Here is a 24245-nt window from a genome sequence, read left to right on the forward strand (position 1 = left end):
ATTCTGGCTCTTTCTTTAAGAAAAGTGATGTGACTTTTTGTTTAAATTTCAGGCTTCCAATTCCTGAATTATTCTATGTTAGTTGAATACAGAACATGAAGGCTTAGAGTGCTCCCTATACCCCACCAATCACCCAAGTTGTCAGATACATAAGCATTCAATGTTTGTGATCTGTTGGGCTGCATAGCATTTGGGAGGAATTAATTATAGATAAATGATAACCTAGTATATCCTAATACATTAAGTTAGTTGTCAGCCAACAACATATTTTTTATTTAGTTTAAATAATTTACTTTATTAAAATAAACCAACATTTCAAGAACTAGAAGGAATATATCTCCCATTATTCTGTAATTTAATTCAGTAACTATTTCCTATTTCCCTATGTCTTCCACATGCACAGTTTGATGAGATTTCATTTTTGATGTACATTTCTCTTTGTATCCTAAAAGCTCTGAGTATTTTTCTGTTTTGTTGACATTTTAAAAATTTCTCTCCTTTAATAACCCCATATTTTGTTACATTATCCTTTAAGTTATTTCAGATTTTTTTTGTGATAACTCAAATATCTTCTGAGGATTTATTTGACATTAGCTCATAGGAGTAAAATTACTGAACAAATGAGTATGAACATTGTTAGGTCTATTTCCAGGCAGTGTCATGGTGCTTTCCAAAAAAGATACACAAATTTACCATGTGACCAGTAAAAGACTGAAGTACCATTTTCACGGAAGGCTTACCAGTATTAGGGCTTACAGTTAAAAAATAGTTTAACACTGTTTGTAGTAAACTGGTATCTTAAAGTTGGCTCTGTTTTCTGATTTTTTTAATCACTTTTAAGAATGTATATTTTTCTTTTTGAAATTTCTTAACTATATTTCTTCTGTGGTTTGTCTCAACCCTTTGTTTTTCTAGCTTTGTTTCTGAGTGGCATTTGAGGCAATCTTTCTTCAGACTTGCATAGAATCCTTAAGGTTTCTGTGGGTGGATACCCTGCCTTATGTCATCCTCTTCACATCGTCTTGACCCCATGCAGGCATCTACAAGTGTCTGACACCTCACAGTGTTGAGCCCCAAACCTGCTGTGTCATTCATTCCTACTATTGAGCCTCCTCCCCATAGGTCAGCTCCAGGATTAGGTACTTGGGGCTGCCTGACTTCAGACCTTGCTGTTACAGTCCACCAGGGAGCTCCTGCACAGCCCACCCCACTCTGCCCATGATCATCACCTGCCCAGATCACAAGTCTCTCTTTTTCCTTCACGCCCCTCCCCCTGCCATTTTATTAGCTCCTTTCATACTTAATTCCCTCTCAGTCAGCCGAGCCTAAACTGCATCATGGAAGCTGCTCTCTCTCTGTGATGTACCCATTGATTGCCCCAGCTTCTTTGCCTTCCTCCATAGGATCCCAATCAGCATAGTCAGCCTGTCTCCTTGCTGTGAGAGACCCTAGTCCTTCCCATCTTGAGGCTTTTGACTACAAATTCTCTTTCCTCTCTTCAGACTTTATCTCTGCAGGCTCCCTCTACCTACAATATCGACTCTTTCAAATCACCACCCAATTTTGCCCCAGCTCTTGTCTCTCTTCACCAGAGGCTGTTTTGAAATGTATCAGCATTACCTCCCATTTACTCATTGACCACTTCATCCTATCTACTAGCTCTTCTTGCTTCATTTGCAAATTGCTTTTGAAAGGTTAAATAATACCCTGCCATTTAAAAGCCCTTTGGAAATAATACACTTTGACTTGAGGTGAGACATTAAGGAGCCTGTCTCCTGCTGTAATACCAATGGAAGTAAGATTTGGGGGTGCATTAAGTATAAGAATTGAGGCTTTCTAGTCTCCTGTAGGCCTCTCTCCTGTTTTCAGATCTGTAGATTCCCAGGCTTCCCCTAAGGAGGTGCTAGTCTTGGCTGTTGCCCTGTTGTTGAGTTTAATAACCCCTAACACACGTAAGACTTTGCTTCATGCCAGCGCTGTTCTAAGTGCCTTTTAGTGTCAGTAAGTGCTCACAATAATGCTATTCGTGAGGAAATTAAGCATGAAGAGGTAGCTTGCTTAAGGTCTCCCAGCTAGTAAATGACAGAGCTTGGATTTGAACCTACGGAGACTAGGAGAAACCAGAAGTCAATGCTGAATGCTTCTTAGTACTTGCCTTACTTGTGGGACCTCTCTTTCTTCTTCCCTACTTCTTCTTTTTAGATAGATTCCTTAAATATCAATGGGTTGAGATTTTATCTTTCCTGACCTCTATACATCTCAAGTTTCACACTCCCACATATTTATCTTCCATTGTAATTCCTCTTTGAATCCCAGATGTTTTCTTCATTTAGATGTCCATAGCCCCCTAAACTTTGGCACCTCCCCAAATAGAACTTGTCACCCTCCCATTTAGCAAATGGCACTGTCATCTATTCATTTGCTCAAGTTGGACTCCAGGAAGTCATTCTTGATTGTTCCTTCTGCATTCTCTCTCTCTCGGCCTTCTAAGCCCTCCACTGCCTGGGCCCTGCCCATTCCTTCTCACTATATCCCAACGATGCTGGTCTTCTGTCACTTCACAAACACACCAAGCTTATTCTGATTTCAGGCATGTGTCTTAGCTATTCGTCTGCCTTGCATTATCTTCTTTTTTTTTTTTTTTTTTTAAGGGATGGTAGATGTCTTTTTAATTTTTAGATGGACACAATACCTTTATTTTATTTATTTTTATGTGGTGCTGAGGATCAAACTCATTATCTCACATGTGCTGAGCAAGTGCTCTGACACTGAGCTACAACCCCAGCCCACTTTTGTTCTTTTTGACATTCATGTCTCTGTGTAAATATCACCTCCACAGAGAGGCCTTCCATGGTTACCTACTTTAATGTACTGATAGTCAACTCTGTTGAATCACTTTACCTTAATTCTCTGCATAGAACTTATCACTAATATTTTCTTAGCAATTGATTTGCCACTGCTCCATGTAATATAAACTCCACGAACGCTTGTCTATTTGGTTTCTCTCTGTATCCCAGGACCCAGAACTATGCCTTGCTTATAATATTGATAAGAACTAACTTTTATGGAGCATTTGCAATGTTCTTATAATACAACAGGTATATGCATTCCTTCATAGTACTATGATACTTCACTTCATAATAATGTACATGTTTATGAAACATGTTATATTACACATATGATAAACCTAATAAATCACACATGTAAAATACATACTATAAATAATGAATAGGGCTGAGGATGTGGCTCAAGTGTAGTACGTTCACCTGGCATGTGCAGGGCGCTGGGTTCGATCCTCAACACCACATAAAAATAAAAAATAAAGATATTGTGTCCACCTAAAAAAACTAAAAAAAAAAATATTTAAAAAAAATAATAAATATATCTTTATGGTAATGTAATAACAATATCTATTTTCCTATGGGTTTGGTGAGGATTAATGAGGTAATTAATTGAGGTAGAAATTATTCTCATTAATTCTCAACAAAGGCATATGAGCTTAGGTATTATTATGATTATTATTACCATTAGTATACTATTCCTGGTTTGTAAATAGGGAAATTAATTTACCCAAGATAGACTCAGATCCATGTAGGGCCAGATGCTAAGTGCTTGCTTAACTGAGCAGATGAATATAATTCATTACCTTGATGTTCATTAAACACCTTAATCTTCTATCCCCTTTCTGCCCCACAATCATGGCAGAGGCACCTGTGTCTCTTGTCTGAGTTCTGCTACAGCTTCTTAGTAGCAGAACTCAGACAAGATCCCTGCTACTAGTATTGTTTTTTTTTTTTTTAATTCTAGAGAGGTTAATTTAAAATGTAAATCAGAACCAAAGACCCCCAATTCTTCCTATGCTAAAAATCCAAATTCCTTTTCTTACAGCCTGAATTCTACTCCCATCTCCCTCCTCATTCTGACTTCTTGCCCATATGCACCTATTTTGTAACTATGCCATATGATCCTTGTTCACTGAAGTAACCCTGTACAGCCTGGAAGCTTCCTGCCTTTGCATAGGCTGTTTAATATTAATACAAATGTTCCGGAAACCAATTAGAAAACAATCATGTTCCTGGAATGAGCTTACTCCTGGAATTACGCATAATTTAACTTGAATTTTTGGCAAGAAATATAAAAAAAGGAAATGTGGGGCAGGTTTGTGTTTATTTTCTAGGGAGAGGAAACACGCAAGTTCTTCAACTGGGACAAATTAATTTTGGTCCTGAATTCTAGCAAGAGACTCTTCCTTGGATGATATAGAGTAGATTTCCTTATGGATAGTGCTTTTGAATATAAACATTTGTAAAAAAAATTTCTAAATAGAAGCTCAGTGTTTAATATTGCATTGTAGCTTCCTGCATTTCTTAGGGGATCTAGCTTAATTTTGTTTTTTTCTGGCAAAAATATATTATAGGGGTTAAGCTTGGAGAGAATCTAGAGTTTTTGATAACTTTCCCTAGAACCATTGCAAGGCACTTCTTAAACCCACTTTTAATACCAGTTACTTTTGGGGTGGGAGAAGGCAAGCTTTGGAAAGTCTTAAATGAGTTATTTTGCATTTAAATCTTTGGTGACCTTCAGAGGCGTAGCTCTGTCATGTTATTGGTAAAAGAGGTCTCACTACATTACACATCAAGTGGTCTAACTTTGGGAATTCTCTTAGGAGGAACTGATGGCTTGACTTGTGCTGCCTATTTCGAAAGTCATTTTGCCTCATGGGGAGTGAGCTCTAGCAGTATGGGGTAGGCTGAAATAGTTCTTCATGAACTGGTAGCTCAAGCACCTATCCAAGTCCTTGATGGAGTCCCAGTGTTCCAGACCTTTACAGTTCTGTGCCATCAGGTATCGATGGGACAATTTTGATCTAAAAGATTTGATCTAAAAGACAAGGGATTATAAAATAGACATTCATATGACAAATATATTTACTGTGCATTTGTTTTAGATTGGGTGGGCACTGGACTGGGTACTGGGGGATGCAGTTTTGTCTTCCAGTGGAGTTCATTGTCTAGTGTGATTCCTGTCTTCCCTGAATTTATGGTCTAGAACCATACTGATGAGACTGTCAGGGCATTTAGGTGCCAAATAAATCTGTGTTAGGTGAGGTCTATTTAGCACTGTCCATTTTAACACTGGAGAATGTCTGCCCACTATTTTAACTTAGGGAATAATCATAGTTGGTACTTTTTCTTTACACATTATTAGTGAACATGATTAGATGATTTTGATTTATAATGAAAAAATTTAACTTCTCAGTAAAATAGAATAGTACAATAAACAGTTTCATATTCACCACCTGGATTTAGTAGTTGCTAACATTTGGTCATATTTGCCTTATTTTTTTGTATATGCGTGGAAGTATTTTAAATAAACTACAGATATCATGACTTTATGGCTCCAAGCCCTTTTGAATGTAGCTCTGGGGTATAAGAATGTTTCTCTCCTGTGGTAGACAACATCCAAGATGGTCCACAGTGATACTGACTCCTGGTTTGCATCCTCTTGGGTAATTCTTCCCCACAGGAGTATAGGCTGGACTTGGTGATTGCTTTTAACAAATACAGCATGGCATTAGCAGAGGAATGACCCTTCCAAGATTTGATTACAAAAAGACCGCAGTTGTGTCCCGGGCCTTCTTTCTCACCCGCTGTTGCTTTCTTACTTACTTGCTCTGATAAGCCAACTCTTTCATGAACAGCTCTTCAGAAAGGTCCACATGGCAAGGAACAGATATCTCTGGCCAAGAGCCAGAGAAGACCTGAGTATGCTACCAGCCATGTGAGTGATTTTGTTAGCAGATCCTCCCCAAATCAGCCCTTAAGATAATTGCAACCCTGATATGTTAGGTAGGTTTCCTATATTATAACAAATGCCTGAGATAATCAGTTTATAAAGAGAAAAGGTTTATACTGGCTCACAGTTTTGGAGGTTCCTGCCCATGATCAGGCAGACCCATTACCTATAGGCCTCTGTGGGTGTGCCAGGTAGCAAAGGTGAGAGTAAGGAAAATTCTCCCTTCGGGTCTAGGGAGCAGAGTGGGGCGGGGGAGAGGAAGGGGGAGAGGGAGAGAGAGAGAGGGAGGAAGGAAAGGACCAGGGTTCTACTATCCCCTTCAAGGGCATGCTTCTAGCGACTTAAAATCTCCTACCAGGCCCCACCTCTTAAAGGTTTCACCAGCTCCCAGTAGTTCCCTCCAGGGACCCAACTTTAAACACCTGGACCTTTGGAGGAATTTAAAATTCAAACTAGATGCACCTGGCTGACATCGCCATTGCAGACTGTGAGACCCTGAGCCAAAGGCATGTAGCTAAGGCTGCCTGGATTCTTGATCATAGAAAATGTGATAAAATACATGTATATTGTTGAAACCTGCTAAGTTGGTTTGTAATCTGTTATGTTGCTAGCAGCAATTAATACATCCAGATAGCTCCAAACCCATTAAACACATAGGTGCTTCTTTCAGCGGCTGTTGAGCTGTGGAGAATGAAGCCAGCTTGTGAGCAGAGGAGTATTTATCCTGCCATAATGGGTGGCAAGCACCAGGCCTCAGTTTTTTCCAAGTTATTTAGATGAAAGATTTTACATATTTTAGAAATAGAATTTAAAAATATATATTTTTAGTTGTAGATGGACACAATTCCTTTAATTACTTATTTTTATGTGGTGCTGAGGAACCCAGTACCTCGTACATGTGAGGCAAGTGCTTTACCACTGAGCTGTAACCCCAACCCTAGAAACAGAATCTTACCTTTCAGTCTCTTGAGAGACGATTATTATTGCCCACTCTGATTCTAGCAGACATACTTTCATCTTGACTGTGAAGAAACTGGGGCCAATTCCAAGATTACAGAGCTTCACACACAGGAAGTTTCTATGGATTCAGTGATCTTTGAGAAAATCGTGTGTACCTGGGAGAATTACGTGGACATTCCTAACCTTTTAATGGTCAGAGCACATGGGACAAGAGCATTCTGAGACTCAGCCCTGCACTTGAAAAGAAGTGTCACACAAAATTTTCGCATGATGTCCAACAGAGGAACGAGTTTATCATTTGGGAAGGTATAGGGTATAGGATTCCAATGTCTAAAGATGAGGTTGAGCCGAGCATGGCTCTGTATACCTCTAATCCCCAAAACTTGGGAGGGCGAGGCAGGAGAATTTCCAGTTCTTGGCCAGCCTCAGCAGTTTAGTAAGACCCTGTCCCCAGATAAAAAATTTAAAAAGGACTGGGATGTAGCTTACTGATAAAGTACCCCTGGAATCAATCTCTTGGAAAAAAAAAAAAAAAAAAGAAGAAGATGAGGTTGATAGCAATATGATCTGTGCCTAAGGAGGAGTTAATTTGAGTAAGGCTCTGGAAGGCTCTAAATAGTCCTGGTGGTTAAACATCTTTGCCAGTTTGGTGATTGCTCAGATGTCTAAAAGTTGTTGAGGATGCTGGATTCCAACTAAGGTGACAACTGCGATGCATACAATGAAGAAAAGTTCTTTAGGAATGTGGAGTCTGCTTGCATAGTTGATCTCCTCTGACCCTGATGGCCAAACATAAAACCTTCCTCTAGAAACTGTTACTAATCAGCTTTTTAAAAAGGGTTAGATCCTTATAGAAGGCTTTGAATTTAAATTTCCCCATAACAATGAGTCCTGTGTGATGTGTAATTTTATTAATCAAAATTTGGGGACTGCCAGATAGTCTTTATAAAGAGATGACCTTTGAATGAAGTTAGAAGAACTGGTTCCTTTGATTGCCTAATACAGGACAGCTAAGATGGAAATTAAATTCAGGGCAAAGCCAGTCCTGGAATGCAGTTAAAGTTGAGTGCTTTATTTTCCTTTACTTCAGAAGTGCATTTGAGAAACTGAAACTAGGGAGGGACTCTTTTTAAAAAAAAAAAATTATGAAATTCATCTAGAAAAATAAGAGACCCAGAATAGGTAAAGCAATCCTTAGCAGGAAGAGTGAATCAGGTAGCATCACTATACCATACCTTAAACTATACTACAGAGCAATAGTAACAAAAACAGCATGCTATTGGCACCAAAACAGACTGGTAGACCAATGGTATAGAATAGAGGACACAGAGACTTATCCACAAAATTACAATTATCTTATATTAGACAAAGGTGCCAAAAACATGCACTGGAGAAAAGATAGCCTCTTCAACAAATGGTGCTGGGAAAACTGGAAATCCATATGCAGCAAAATGAAACTAAATCCCTATCTTTCACCATGCACAAAACTCAACTCAAAATGGATCAAGGACTTAGGAATAAAACCAGAGACCCTGTGCCTAATAGAAGAAAAAGTGGGATTAGGCCCCAACTTCCTTAATAAGACTCCTTTGGCACAAGAATTAAAATCAATAAATGGGATGGACTCAAACTATAAAAGTTTCTTCTCAGCAAAAGAAACAGTCTGTGAGATGAACAGACAGCCTGCATCTCGGGAGCAAATCTTTACTTCTCACTTATCAGTTAGAGCACTAATCTCTGCGGTATATAAAGAACTCGAAAAATTAAACACTATAAAAACAACTAACCCAATATATGGGCCAAAGACCTGAAAAGACACTTCTCAGAAGATGATATACAACCAATCGACAAATACATGAAAAAATGTTCATCATCACTATCAATTAGAAAAATGCAAATCAAAACTACTCTAAGATATCATCTCATTCCAGTCAGAATGGCAGCTATTATGAATGCAAACAATAATAAGTATTGATGAGGATGTGGGGCTGCAAATTGGTACAGCCAATATGGAAAGCAATGTAGAGATTTCTTGGAAAATTGGGAATGGAACTGCCATTGACCCAGCTATCCTCTTCTCCCTCTATACCCAAAGGACTTAAAAACAGCATACTGCAGGGACACAGCCACAACAATGTTTATAGCAGTACAGTTCACAATACCTAAACTGTGGAACCAACCTAGATGCCCTTCAGTAGATGAATGGATTAAAAAATGTGGCATATATACACAATGGAATATTACTCAACAATAAAAGAGAGTGAAATTATGATAAAAGGATGGCGTTGGAGAAGTAAATGAAGTTAGCCAATCCTAAAAAACCAAATGCCGAATGGTTTCTCTGACATAAGGAGGCTGATTCATAGTGGGGTAAGGAGGGGGAGCGTGGAAGGAATAAATGAACTCTAGACAGGGTAGAGGGATGGGAGGGGAATGGAGGGGGCAGGGGGTTAGAAATAATGGTAGAATGTGATGGACATTCTTATCCAAAGTACATGTATAAAGACACGAATTGGTGTGAATGTACTTTGTAGACAACCAGAGATATGAAAAAATGTGCTCTATATGTGTAATAAGAATTGTAATGCATTCCGCTGTCATATATGAATAAAAAATTAATAAATTTAAAGAATATTTTTAGTTGTAGGTGGACACAATACTTTTATTTATTTTTTTGTGGTTCTGAGGATTGAACCCAGTGCCTTACACATGCTAGACACTAACACTCTACCACTGAGCTACAACCCCAGCAGCTCAGAGAGGGAGTCTTAAATCATATACATTTTATAGCCCTCAGATCTCACCTTTTTAACAAAATTTGTAGTCAGACTCAGAAGCAACAGTATTACAAGTAACTTTGAGGAAAGAGAAACAAAGAGGCTGATCATTGATGAGCTGGTAACACTGACACTTTCCTTCAAGATGTTACCTATTGTTCTATAAGACTCCCAGGACCTGCTATTCAGTGTTGTTAAAATATAATTATTAAGCCTGAGGATGCATTTGTCTCCTCCTGAGGAATACTCTGTAACCTAGATTTCCCAAGTGTCACATTTTTCTGCATGGGTACAAATCCTTCCTCCAAGTTTCCAAAAGTGACAAAAGATGCCTATGGATCCTTTGAATGTAGAGTTCAGCAGGTGCTCAGACTCATTGATAGGAGGACTGAAATACAGAAGAGCAAGCACAACCCATTCCTTACAGTATGGGAACTTATGTGCTTCCTGGTCTCATGCCTAGGGAACTTTAAGAGCTGGGACATCAGCAAAGACCAGATTGCGAGGAAGAAATGGGATGATTGATATTGGTGGTCAATGGGGAAGGTGTTGGAATAGTTCATACAGGCTGAAAGAAGTTCTTGTGTGTTCTTTCAGATAATCATATAGGAAATTATAGGAATATTCAGTTGCTTCCTAGTATGACATCTGAAGGAGGCTTCTTCTAGTGTATCCCCTATGTACTTTTATCTTTTACCAGATCAGGAGCCAATTGGTGCAACTAATAGATGTCAGAATGTTGTCAAGGTTCATTATTTTAATTCTGAGATTCACCCATAAGAATCACTAATAACCCCAGGGATGAAGTAGTAGCCCCCATAGTTGAGGGAACCGTTTATGTAGTGATTTTGGAGTATGCTGGGAATGTGAACAAGGGCTCCTTAAAGGGAGTGGCTTGACATATGTACAATTTCTGACAAAAAGAGGTCTGATCAGGAGCATCAGAGAAAATAGGAAGTAGATTATTTTTTTTCTGTAGCTTTGTGCTGTGGGAGATTCTTTAAACAGAAAAAGCTTAAAGAGTATACTCTTTGACGTTTGACTTCTAAGATTACTGACCTCCTCCTGTGCTTTCCTTGAGGAAAGTACTCAAAATCTTCGTTTCTCAATTTCCCTTTAATTTCCAGTTAATCAAAGTTGGGAGAGGGACAGTTGGAAATACTAATGGCATCTATGTAGACTTCCTGGAATTTTCTTCTTAAAAATCTTTATCAGTGTTCAAGGATAGGGAATTCTATGTAGATGAAACACACAGTTGCTCTTATTTCTTAATTCGATAGAAAAATGAGTTTTTGAAGATCTTTTGACTATTCTCTGTATTTAAATTTTTTGTTTGTTTGTTTGGGGATTGAACCCAAGGGTGCTTTGCCACTGAGCTACATTCCCAGCCCTTTTTGTTTCTGAAATAGGGTCTCACTAATTTGCTTAGGGCCTCCTTAAGTTGCTGAGGCTGACTTTGAACTTGTGATCCTCCTCCCTCAGCTTCCTGAGTCACTAGGATTATAGATTTGTGCCATTGTGCCTGGCTGACTATTCTCTTTAATTTCTTCTTTAAACCTATATTTTCTAGTATAGCCAGTATTTTATCTTCTGCAACTTATAGCATTTGGGAATTTTACTAATTTGCAGAATTGGAGCTGAGAGTGATCAGTGGAAATGGGAAAGAGAATTAGTAAGGGCAAAAGGAGATGCTGTACAGAGGTTCATTTCTGTAGTTCTTACCAATGCTCTGAATAAACTTTCTACTTGCTATCTCATGGTGATATATGTGAAAACAAGTGATAAATGTTACTTAGATGTTACTGTAGATTATGAATGGGTGCTGTGGTAGAATTAATGTGGCCATAAATTCTTTGAGTGATTTCAGAGGAAGAAACTGGGAAATTCTAGAGAGATCTGTGTTGTCTCATGGTAAGACTAACCCTTCCCTTAAGACCAGCTCAAGCTTAGATAAGTGGATGTTATTTAGGGAGGGAGATAGGGTGAATTATGGTGATGGGCTGGTCACCTTCATGTTTGACTGAAGGGTGGAGCATTCATAGGAGGCAGACCTTGCCTGTTTGGCTTGGGTCTGGACAGAGTCCCACATTGTCAGCTGTCATGCATCCTCCCTAAGGAGGAGGCTCAGAATCTAGCATCAGGCAAGCAACTTTGGATTGTGAGCACTTCCTCAGCTGTGCTGTGTGGGGCCCCACTTGCCAGTGGGACTTTAAGACCTACATAGCCCTGTGCTTGTCCCCTCATGTTCCCTTGGTTCTGCTGCTTACCAGGTTCAGCTTACTTCAACACTGTAGCTCCCTTGCTCTTCCATTTGGCTTGAGTCCTGGTGATTGGATTGTGGCCATTCTTTTCAGACTCAAGATTGATTTCATTCTCCCTGGACAATTGCCCTCCATATTTACTTTCCCCATTTCATCTCCCAGCTATCACACTAGTTTGTGCTAATGGGGGAAAGGGCAGGTAATGGGGTCGAGGGACCTAGCCCACATGCTCAGATGTCTTCCATATACCCTTGTCTTTGTCATGTCCTGGTATCTTTGGGTCAGCCCTCTGTTGATGCTCATGATAGGAGAGGTAGAAGACAACGTGGGAGGAGCCAGAGGTCAGGCTTGGAGGTCAGAATAAGTAACCTTGGGTTAATGGAGGTTGCTAAAGTTTTATGATCAATGATCTGTGATTAAGTTCAATCATCATGAGCTCAAGTCTGGGATGTAAACAGCAAATGCCTTTAGCATTCTTGCTATTCATGATTCAGTACTCCATGTTCAGACTTTGGTCAACCATGGGTGCCCCCATGGTTCCTGCATGTATAATATGGCTTTTCTCACAGAGAGGAGCTGCCTAAACATCCAGGATAGGTTACATCAGATTCTTGAAATACCTGGGTCTAGTGTCATTTTCTCACCCTGCAGAAGAACCAGCTTTGCCATTCCTGCCGTGATCTTCCTTCAAATCCACGTGGGTCTTCCTCTCTGGCATGGTGGTCTCTATTCTTGTATTTCTTCATAGTCTGTGCTCCCTGATGACCAATGGAAGACCCAACCATGGAGGTCTTTCAACTCATCCTGGGCATGGGAAGTCCCACTTCCACTGCAGGTGACGGAATATGGGGGTCACCCTCACAGGCAGGTGGGCTCTGTGCCTTTAGGGAGGTGTTCCTGGTGCTTGGGAGCACTGGCCTCTGTTGGAGCACATTTCAGGGACTGTGATGTGCCCTGGGTCCCTCACTGCTGGGGACTGACTTCATGTTTTCAACCTTTATTTGCCCTCCCCGATGGCTCAGAGTCCACACTCTCAACATAGGGGCTTGCAGGGAGAGTTACGGGTACTCAGGTGTCCCTACAGGAGCAGTCAGGTGGTTCACCTGCCAATATTGAAGTTCAAGGTGTCTCATCACCCATTCCTGCTCCTTTAGTGCCTTTCAGATCTGCCCTTAGAGTTTTGTGTTTTCTAAACCCCTCTGGTCATGGGATCTGGGACCACTTTCTGTACCCCAGAAGTGTGGCAGAAATGAAACTTTTAGCTTGGTCTCTTCTTCTGTAAACAAAGTTAAATCTAATTTAGTTTACCTTTTAAAAATCCTTCCTGCCAAGCTCCACAGCCCAAAGCTGGCACAGTTTGAGCAATGAAATAAATATTGATAGTACTGGACTGCATCCCATAGAATAAACAAATATTCATGAGTGCATACTTAAATAAATAATTGAATACATTAGCAAGTGGGGGTATAGAGACAGTAGAATCCGAATCAATATGTGTAGAAGAAATGAGAGGAAGAGAAAACCACAATAAAACAAACACCATAAAAATAATTGTTTCAGATGACATCTACCAATGGATGCTAAAATTGATGGGTCACAGTCAAGAGAAACAGGATATTTGTACAATCTCAAAGTATCTCTCTGAAGATTATTAACTGCAAATGGAAAAATAGTAACTTTATTAGGAAGAAACCTGTCAGATACCATCTTTACCATGTGATCAAGGTTAATACCACATATTAAGATGTACAGTTATGTGCCCTTTGATACAATGATGCCCTCAGAAGGTATTACATAAGATTCTCCAGAGAAACAGAACCAATTGGGTATAAAGAAACTAAATATAAGGGATTGGCTCACAGAGTTATGGATCCCAAGATGTGCAGGATGAGTTGGCATTCTATGGTAGAGTTCTCATGTGATGAAAAGATCCAAGGACCAAAACTGATGGTATGGGTCCAGTCTGAAGGCTGGCAGGCTTGAGACCCAGGAAGAGCTGATGCTTCTACTTGAGTCAGGGATAGGAAAAAGCCAATGTCCCAGTTTGAAGGCAGTCAGGCAGAAGGAGCGGGGGGGGGGGGGGGGGGGGGGAGGGGGCTTTCAGCCTTTTGTTCTATGAAGCCTTCAGTGGATTGGATGAGGCCCACCCATATCAGGAAGGGAAATTTGCTTTAGTCATTCTATGAATTCAAAGGTTAATCTCATCTTGAAATACCATCATAGATACACCCAGAATATTGTTTGAATAAATATCAGGATACCCCATGGCCTAGTCAAGATGGCACATAAAATTAACCATCAAAAGAGATACACTGTTACTTGTGTGGTATTCTTGCTAAGAATTCATGACCTCATCTAGTCATAAGAAAACCTTAGAGAAGCCCAAGTTCATAGATGTTTTACAAACTAACAGTCCAGTGTTCTTTAAAAATGTCAAATTTGTGAAAATTCAAGGAGCATGGAGGAACTTTCACAAATTGGAGGAGACTGAGGAGGTAGGGTGACAAATGAAATGTGGGATCCTGGAACAAAAAGGGTATTCGTTAAAAAAATGAATTAAATTTGAATAAAGTCTATAATAGTCTATAATACAGTTGGCAGTGTTATACTAATGGTTAATTTCTTTTAGTTTTGATAAATGTACTGTGGTTCTCTAAGATATTAATATTTATGGAAGTTGGGTAAAGGACATACAGGAGCTATGCTATTTTTGCAAATTTTTTATACATCCAAAATTATTTCAAAATAAACATTTTAAAAAGCTTCCTGTTATTGGATACTCTGAGGACTTTTTAATGACAGGAGATATTTATATATTTTAAAAATTTATAACCGTGTGTGTATATACATATAATTTTGTATCTACCATTCTGCATTTTCCTCACATACTAGATTCCATCCATTCTTTTTGCAAGCATCTTTAAAAAACAAAATCAGGTTTCAGTTCTTTTTTTCCTTTTTCTATTTTATGTTCCTTCTTAACCAAAGCATCCTTTTGCAAACTTTAAAAGTTCACCCCCCCTGCTGTTCCTTGAAGTCTTTATTTCTAAGATGATGATGATTGTGACATTGTGGAGACAAAGACCTTGGGTTAGAAGTCTGGAGGCCTGGGTGCCAGCATTCTGAGTCTGGTTCTGTTACTGACTCAGTGTCCTTCCACTTTTAACATTCTGAGACCAGATGGCAAATCTTGACTAAACACTGTATGCATTATTTGATATATGGAGTCAAATAACAGTATATTTTTATGTTTTTTTTTTAATCAAGATCCTATGTACTCTATTATCAGATTTTTTCAAGTATTTTATCTATCATCTGTCTATCTTCATCTTGTCCCCTAAATCTTTGAATTTGACATCAAACTTCACTATTTAAACTCTGGCATTTCCCTTAGAGTCCTTTTTGAAGGAAATCAACATTTTCTTTCTTCCTTCTTATTTATTTTTTGGTCATGAATCCACCATTGCTCTTTTATATAAAAAAAAAATCTCATTTTCTTCTCTTTGAAGCTGTGTATAGCCCTTATCACAATAGCCCTAAAGCCCTTTTGACTTCGACTCATAGACTGTCCTGTTTAGTCATGAATGGGTAGAACCCTGGCACAGTCTGGTAGGGAGGACCATTTGGTCATCTGATTGATGCACCTCTCCAATCCTAGCAGGATGTTCTGAGAGCTCTTGGGGAGGGGGTCCCTGTGCCCACCTGTAATCAGTTAATTACAGGGATTGACATGAAGAAAAGGAAGTCTTAGTTCAGGTGGGATGTGGAATGTCCTGGAGGAAGGGAAGGGCTCTGTAATCACTTAATGCCAGTGGAGGAGTGGTTGAGGTATTTGGAGTCAGCAAAATGGATCATCAAGAAATATCTGACATATAATGAGAGAACAAGTGATACCTAGATTTTTTGTTTGTCATTAATTTTTCCCAGGTAGTGTTTTCCCAGTATTTGGGTAATAGGCTTAAATCCTGGGGCAAGACTCAAATTATAGAGAAGATGGTTAACAATGGGACACACTTACGAGCTCTAACAGATGGTTTGATTGAATTCCTGTCTTAGCTACGCACTGACATAAGATCTGTGACATCCTCAGCCTGCCACTCAAATGTGATGGAATGGATGGACAGTTGTAGAGTACAGTACATAGAATTGTGCTAAACATGTAGAAAACATGGCACAAAAGTTTGTTAAGTAGAAATAAGAAATGACTCTTACTTTCAAAGAGCTTACCATTTAGCTGGAATGATAAAATCCACAAATAAAACCCAACCAGCGTACAGTGTGCAGTGTGGAAAAAAATAGCACTAAGGGGCCAAAGAGGAAGAGGCAGGATTTCTTGTGTGCTCTGCTCAGGATACTTCAGTTATTCCTCTCACAACTGGTGAATCTCCCATTTTATAGTTCAGGTTTGCTAGAGTCAGGGAAAGGAGTAGGAACAAAGCTGGAACATGGGTTAGAAGTAAATATAATGGCCTTCGTCTTTTAAGTTGAGTCTGGATTTTATTTCATAAACCATGGAAGGTGATCGTGAGAGGGATTGACATGATGAAAAGAGTGTCTTACTTCAGGTGGGATGTGGAATGTCCTGGAGGAAGGGAAGGGCTCTCATTAGGAGAGCTCATGTTGCTTGAGTTATCCACATTCCATGCTAAGATTGTTACATGTGTATGTCATTTCATAGTCAGTAGTGCTAAGGAATTAGGTCCTCTTAATATCATCCCTGTTTGGTGGGTAAGAAAACAGAAGCTTTGAGAAGTTAGGAAATGACCAGATGAACAGTGGTGCCAGGATGTGATGTCTGTGGATCCATCTCTTCCTGTGCCACTAGATGCCACAGGCCCTGACAGTGGCTCAGGAGACAATGTGCGACTCTTTTAATTGGTTGGATGTGATCGTCTGCACCACAAGGCCTGAACTAAGTCAGTAGTGGTGGAAATGGAGAGACAGGAACAGCAGTGTGAAACTTTCTTGTTGAGGAGCCTGGTGTCAGGGCTGAGCTTCTGATTGCATAGCTTCTTTTTGTTTAATGTTTCCCAAGGAAGCTGGTACTCAGTGTTGAAATTTGCCAAGACCTTAGAGGTGTCACGGGAAACCTTGCTTTCAAGCTTCTTCAGTAGCCTGGGCTTTTTGTTTTCCTTGAGGAAATTTGTTATTTTAATTATATATGCCCTGAGGTTGAGTGCTGCATTGGGTTACTTCTCAGTTGGTTTAATCAAACTTCTGGGTATTCTCCAGTCTCAAACTGTAGTAATAAAGAGAGACAGTTTGAGACCTCCAGTTTGAGACTGGAAGTCAGTTGGTGATCAGTTCTCCTTTTTCCCCATAAACACCCTCCCTCATCTGTTTTTCTGGATTGGATTTGTTCCCTGCCTTACCTTGCTGTGGGTTTGATGTATCCCAGAATTTCTTAATTCACTTTACATTTGTTCTCAATGTTTTGAAGAAAAAGGGCATGCATGCATTTTGACTCTGCAAAGCTTTTTGGTGCAGTTAGATAAACATATAATGAGAGTGTGCTGAATGCTATTGTGACAATGAGTGATCTCTCTGTTTTATCTGCTGCAGGTGATAAGAAGTACATCATGGGGCCCAAGCTTTCTACTCTCGATGCCACCGTCTTTGGACACTTGGCACAGGCAATGTGGACCTTACCAGGGACAAGACCTGAGCGGTTGATCAAAGGCAAGCCCTGAAAAGCTTTTCTGGTGTAAGAGTTGCTGCGGGTGGGTGGGTACTGGTATGTAGAATGTAGAATTCTAGACCAGCGCCATGAACCTGGCCACGCTTCATTAGGCTGTGGTGTCTAGGGCCAGTAAGTTTTCTGCCAGCTCCTTACAGGTGATACTTGTTGCTAAAACAGAACTTGAATTCCACCTTCTGTCCTTGTTTTGTTGTTATTCCTTGAAGTCTTTTGGGCAGTTGGCTCATCACTTTCTGATGTATCCAATGCTGCAGCAACTAGGATCAGGTGGGGTCAATGAACTCATTGCCAATATCAGATGCTCTTTTTGAATATCAATTGATCTCATATTCAAATGTAGGTAAAGTATATATGATTTGTGTCATTTGAACTGCCTTCCACTCTAGTGTAGTGACTGTAGATCATATACTGAGAGTAGAATAGAAAGTTCAAGGCTGTGGGAAAATGAGGAAATTGTCAATAAACGGAAAAGTCTGATGCTATACAAGTATTATTACTAATTCTATTATGTGTGTCACATAATAGACAATATTGCTATCCATTTTTTTCTGGTCTTGGCTGTAAGTCTAGTTTTCCTTCCACATTTTTTATTGGTTCATTATAGTTGTACATAATGATGAGATTTGTTGTTATATTTTTGTACATGCACACAGTATAATGATATAATTTGGCCAATATCAGTCCCCTGTACTTCTCTCAGAATTATAGTTCTTGACTATCAAGGACAAGGTAAGAAGTGGAGATGAATGGGACCAGAGCTGGGTGATGATAAATACAGGGCCAGGTGTAGTTGGTAGCCAGGAATAAAATTCATGGTAGCGAAGGGGGAGGGTAAGTCTGCTTACCTTGGGTTGATGTCAAGGGATCAGATATTGGTTTGCATGTGTGTGTGTGTGTGTGTGTGTGTGTGTGTGTGTGTGTATGTAGTAGGGTAGAGTGATGGAATAATACATGACAGCTGTGTCTCTCAGAGAGGCTTTTACTGTGTAGGTGGGTGGGAATTGTTTGAAGTCATCTTTATTTTAAAGTAGTATCTAAACAAGTACCTGGGGGCTGGGGATGTGGAGGTCATAATTCAATATTTAAATTTGGGATGGGGATTGACAAGACTTAATTGAAGAGTTTGTGCTCAACTGAGCAGACTGGGGGTGTAGATGAGACCAGTGGGTGGACTTCATTTGTGGGTGGACTTCCAGATACATTACCAGATTTGGCTGAAATGGATCAGGTACTTCTTCCAGAAGGTTAGCTGAGAGGGGCTGACATTTATTTTTGGTACTGGAGGTTGAACCCAGGGTCATTATAACACAGCTATATCCCCATCCATTTTTTTGAGATAGGGTCTTGCTAAATTGCTGAGGCTGGCCTTGAACTTGGAATTCTCCTGCCTCAGCTGCCTGAGCGGCTGAGATTACACGCATGACCAACCACACTTGGCTGGACTGACATTTAATTTCAGTGCCAAGGGACTTCCAGCTAAATCATTGTGATAAAGTTGTACCTCGTTTACCCACATACTCCTGTATGCACAAACTCCACACACCTGTACACATACACCTACATTTCTACCCAGACACATTCCCATAATCTCTCTCTCTCTCTCTCTCTCTCTCTCTCTCTCTCACACACACACACACACACACACACACACACACACACTTGAGGTAATCTGTTATTTAGTTAGAATTATTTGGGGGATCCTTATCAGTAGACTGTGACTTCAGAGGATCCCTTGTTTTAAAAACAAAGTATGTTTTCTTGACTTAAAAGAACTTGAGACATTCTCTTAGAGGAAATGATCAGCCATTTTTGAGGATTGATTTTGGGTCCCTCCCTGAGACACACACACACACACACATACATACATACACACACACACACACACACACACACACACACACGTCTGGGGAATCTGACACCATTATCTTCCAGGGACTTTTAGCACCCAGTTGCAGGAATGTTGATTCTTAAAGCAGTGCCAGGGACTTCCAGCTGTCCCTGGGGACTTTTGCAGCATTAATCAGTAAAGTCCAGAGTGTCTCTGATTCTTACTTTGGCAGTAGTTCCATGTCCTTTATGCATCATTTGGACTTAACTTCTTTCCTTGCTTTTGCTCTCTGTGGTAGAGACTTTCCCAAGAAGTAAAGAGAGAGGGCATAAGTGAAAACAACTAAGAGCCTGGATAATTAAGAACTGGCTCAAATCCAGAGTGAGAGTGGATGGGATTGGGCCTTGGCTTTGGAACAGCCATGGCTCTGCTGGCCTTGCCACTTGAGGAGGGCTGTGACTGAATATAAATTTTTAGTCCCAGCAATTATTATTATTATTATTTTTGGCAGTGCTGGGGATCAAACTCAGGGCCTAATGACTCTTCAGGCAAGAGACTCTTTGACCAAGCCACATCCCCAGCCCTGGTCCTAATTGTTGACAAAACCACGCAAACTACTTCTGGAATCATGTAGAATAGTAAGAAATTTTCCTTAATTTAGGTGTGTAGGAGGGAATATTTTGAATATTCAACCATGCTTAAAATATACGTATGTATATGCATCTATATATTTAGATATAAATATGAAATATCACTTGTTTATTGGATAGAATTTAGAAAAGATGAAATTGAAGCAAGGAGAAGGGAAGGCCTAAGTTACAACTGCCCACCCTCTAGAGCCATAGGGAAACCACAGACTTTAACGCTATTTTCTAAATTGGTAAGGAACATGACCTTCCATGTTCTAATAAAAACTTCATTCAGCAACTTTCACCCATGATTATTAATTGTCCTTGGGTGTCTTTTTGGCCTAAAGGATTAGAAAGTGGGGAGAATGTTGTATGACTGTGGAAGAGGTTGTGGTGGGGGATTTGGCTGTCAGGAAAGGGCTGAATCAAATGGCATTTGTGGGTTGTATGTTTTGAGATCTGTGATTTAGTGTCCTTGCTCTCAGTCTTTAGCTTCAAGGAGATGAGGCAGAGGGAGTGTCCTCATCCACAGCATTCAAGCCATGTTAGCACTGTTCAGAAGAATGCATGCTTGGTGGCTTCTTACTGTGTGACAAATGCTAAAGAGAGCAATCAAGGCTGTTGCCAGCACCTAGCACAGGTGTGGGACAAGGAGGTGCTGAGCACATGCCTGCAGAGTACATGAGTGCATTTGGGTATTGGCCCCGTGTTTTCCAAATATTTGCTGGTTAATGACCCAGTGTGGGCAGATGGTGCTGGGGGCTCTGGCAGGCGTCTCCCTCTCTCTCATTCTAGCCATACATGAGAGGCAGCTGGGAGAAACTTAGTCCAGGATTCTGAATCTGGTTGACATGGTTTACAGTGTTAAATTGTACAGAATATTTTTGATTATAATAGAGAAGTTAGATTGATGCAGAAAATAATGCTTTTATGTTTTTCAAAGAACAATGGAGAACATTTCCTTGTGAGAAACTCCAAGAGAAAGGCTCCTTATTCTGTCTAAGACTGTCCTCTGGGTAGAGAAGCATTCAGCATTCTGATAAATATCCTCTTTGTCTGATAATATCACTGTTTTTTTAGTAATTTATTTCATTGGCTTTTCAAATTTAAGAAGTAATATACGACCATCACAAGCCAAATCATAACGGGAATAGGTTAAAAAGTGCATGTCTTCCCCTTCATCCATGTCCAATACAGACCCCATGGAATAATCAATATTGAGGATTTAATGTGGATCATTCTTGTGCCTTTCTTTTGCATGCACACATTTACAACACATGTATAGCTATTGTGGTTTGTTGTTTTTAAAACAAACAGTAGAATAAAACTGCACACATTACTCTTCTAACTTGAATTTTCCCACTTAATAATTTCATGTCTTTTTAAACAACTGCACAATATTCTACAGAATGGTTAATTCAGTCCCTACTGATGGACCTCAAGACTGTTTCCATCTTTTTCCTTTCCTCTTTCTTCTCTTCCTCCTCCTCCCCCTATTGTTTGTCCTTTTCTTCCTCACCTTGCTCTTTCTTTTGCTGACATGTAATGCTACATCCATGCACATAGATCTTCATATACTGAAGCTTTTCTTTTAGCAGAATAGAGTACTCAACGTGGAACTCTGGGCCATCAGGTATACACATTTTAAATTTCAGTGGGGAGCATCAGATTACTTTCCAAAAAAAGGTTACAACAATTTGTTCTTACCCCAGCCATGTAACACAATGCTTGACTTCCACAGCCTCCTCAGCATTGGATGACTTTAGTTTTTATCATTCTGGAGGATGAAGTTGTTATTGGATTGTTGAGTACACTTTGAAGAAATGTGGTTTTTCTTTTATTTCACAAAGTGTACATATTGAGTATAGGGATTTATGTTAACCCAGGCATATCATGCATTTGCATTCATACATGTGCGCGTGCACACACACACACACACACACACACACACACACACACACACATATGCCACAGAAGTGCTTTCTACTGCCAGCCTTTTTTTGTTCTTTTGGAATATAGCTAATGGGGAATCTAGGCGGAAGAAGAATTGAGCAAAGCCAATCTAGAGCTTCCCTATCCGTTTTACTCTTTATTCAGGGGCAGGATATGAGGAGGGGTGTGTGGATCTCAGCTCTTGCTCATCAAGGCTGACCTTTCTCGGCCATGCGATAGAGTTCTCACTTATTTCATGACAGCTCATTGCCACTAAAGGGTGGTACCTGTCATCTCATAATTCTTGAGAACCCAGGAAAGAACTGCAGAGAAATATTGTAACATAGTAGCACAAAGCTATTAATTCCAAGGCCAGGCTGTCCACTCAAAGAGACAGAGTAGTGTCATGGGGAAGGGCAGGAACGAATTAGTATAACAGATGAGTAAAGCACTGCAAATAGTGCCTAGCATGCAGAAAGGAGTACATTTTTCTAATATGATTGTTAATTTTTATTCTTTCACACTGAAGTGGTATTGATGTCATACAGTCACAAAGGAGGAACCTCTTTTGGAGGAAAGGTGAAGAAATAAGGCTAAAAAAATAAATAAAAACACCCACAAAAGAAGTGGATAAAGTTATAGGGTCCTGTGAATAGTTCTGGCTTTCCTAGTTGCTCCTTGGGAGCAGCTCATGGTGAATGGATTTGATTGAGTCAAACAAGGCTGTCCTCTGAACCTACTGTGATATGTCCATAATTCATCTTTGATGGCTGTTTTTTTTTTGGGGGGGGCGGGTGGTGGTGGTACTGGAAATTGAACTCAGGGACACTTTACCACTGAGTTACATGCCTAACCCTCTTTATTTATTATTTTGAGACAGAGTTTCCCTAAATTATTGAGGGCCTCACTAAGTTGCTGAAGCTGGTGTCAAACTTGCGATCCTCCTGTCTCAGCCTCCAGAGTTCCTGGGATTACACATATGCACCACACATCTAGTTTTCAATGGCTCTGTACCTTTCTCATTAGATTCTCTTTCTCCCTCTTACTGCTTCCTCCACATCTTTTTCCCAATTCTTGATTATCTGTGATTAGTAGCAATACCTGGGGAGGAGTTGCATGATTGGAAGTTCTCTTGGGAAAATACTGGAAGGTTTTACATGCATCCCCTCAAGAGAAGCAGTGATGTTGGCTTCTTAGCTTCTGGCTCTGAGCATGTACATCCATACCTTCTAGAAGAAGGTAATGAGAATGGACTCCTACACAGTAGGGATTGCACTATTATGATCTAAGACTGAAAATGATGACTTGGAACCAGTACAAGTTAATTGGTTTACAGATTCCAAGAAGCAGGAGAATTTGCTTTGTCATGTTTGTAGGGCATTTATTTAGTTCAGCGAAATAGCCATCAAACTTTGAAAAATTTCAGTGACATGGAAAAATGTCTATAATAATGTTATAGGAGATCATAAGAAATAATAATGGCAGTAAGTAAGTAGAAACTATATTGAAAAAAATTATATCAAAATGCTACTTGTGATTATTTTGGGTTGATGAGATCCTAGGGATTTTTTGTTTTCTTCTTTATGTATTCATAGAGTTTCTGTATATAGACTTTCAGTTTTTCAAAATGAGAATATATATTTTCTTTAATAGAAAATGAAAATAGAGTGGTTACAGGCTACAATCAATAGAGCTATTAGTACAAAAACAACTCAAGTGACTTGTGATAGGGGTTTGATTAAAGCAAAATGAAACTGTGATATAGTTCATGCACATAATGAAATACTACAAAATTATCATAGTAGTCATAATGTAAAATTAAAAAATTTTCACCATATGCTAATAAATGGAAAAAAGTGGACAGAAAACATACTATATAGTCAATTCTATATATCTAATGTAAATATATATAGAAACAAATTTCTGGAAGAATATCAATGAAAAAGTTATTATGGAGAAGAGGATTATTGGTAATTCTTTAATTTTTTGCTTATCTGTATTATTTTTTTGTAATAAAATATGGATTACCTACATAATAATTGAATGTGTATTTAGTTCAAAAGATCCAAACAATATTCTAAGGATCATAATGTCCTATGAGAAATACTGCTAAATTGTGTATTTAAAGGCAATGTTGCCATCTGGTGGATCAAAGGCAAAAACTCACTTTTTCTTCATTTGGAATTAGGAAATGGAACTCCAGTACTGTGTCATGTTTTAGACAAATACCGATATGTTAGTGACTTCGTAAGTGTCCCTTTGATTCATATGAAAGAGTGGTCCAGTGATTTACTGGGAACCCAAAAAAGCTGTTTAAATTTTATTTGAAAGATTAAAAAATGTTTTATGAAATGTGTTTTTACT

General features: G+C 39.4%; 1 protein-coding gene across 1 annotated transcript in view; it reads left to right on the forward strand.

Moving 5' to 3' along the window:
- Window positions 1–24245, forward strand: part of Faxc (failed axon connections homolog, metaxin like GST domain containing) — a 61026-nt gene that overhangs the window by 34638 nt on the left and 2143 nt on the right. The window contains exon 5 of the mRNA XM_076858412.2: window positions 17357–17473. Within this exon, the coding sequence (XP_076714527.1) occupies window positions 17357–17473 (117 nt within the window). The remainder of the gene's footprint in view (window positions 1–17356; window positions 17474–24245) is intronic.

The sequence above is a fragment of the Callospermophilus lateralis genome, chromosome 6, assembly GCF_048772815.1.
Source record: "Callospermophilus lateralis isolate mCalLat2 chromosome 6, mCalLat2.hap1, whole genome shotgun sequence".
Classification (NCBI taxonomy): Eukaryota; Metazoa; Chordata; class Mammalia; order Rodentia; family Sciuridae; genus Callospermophilus; species Callospermophilus lateralis.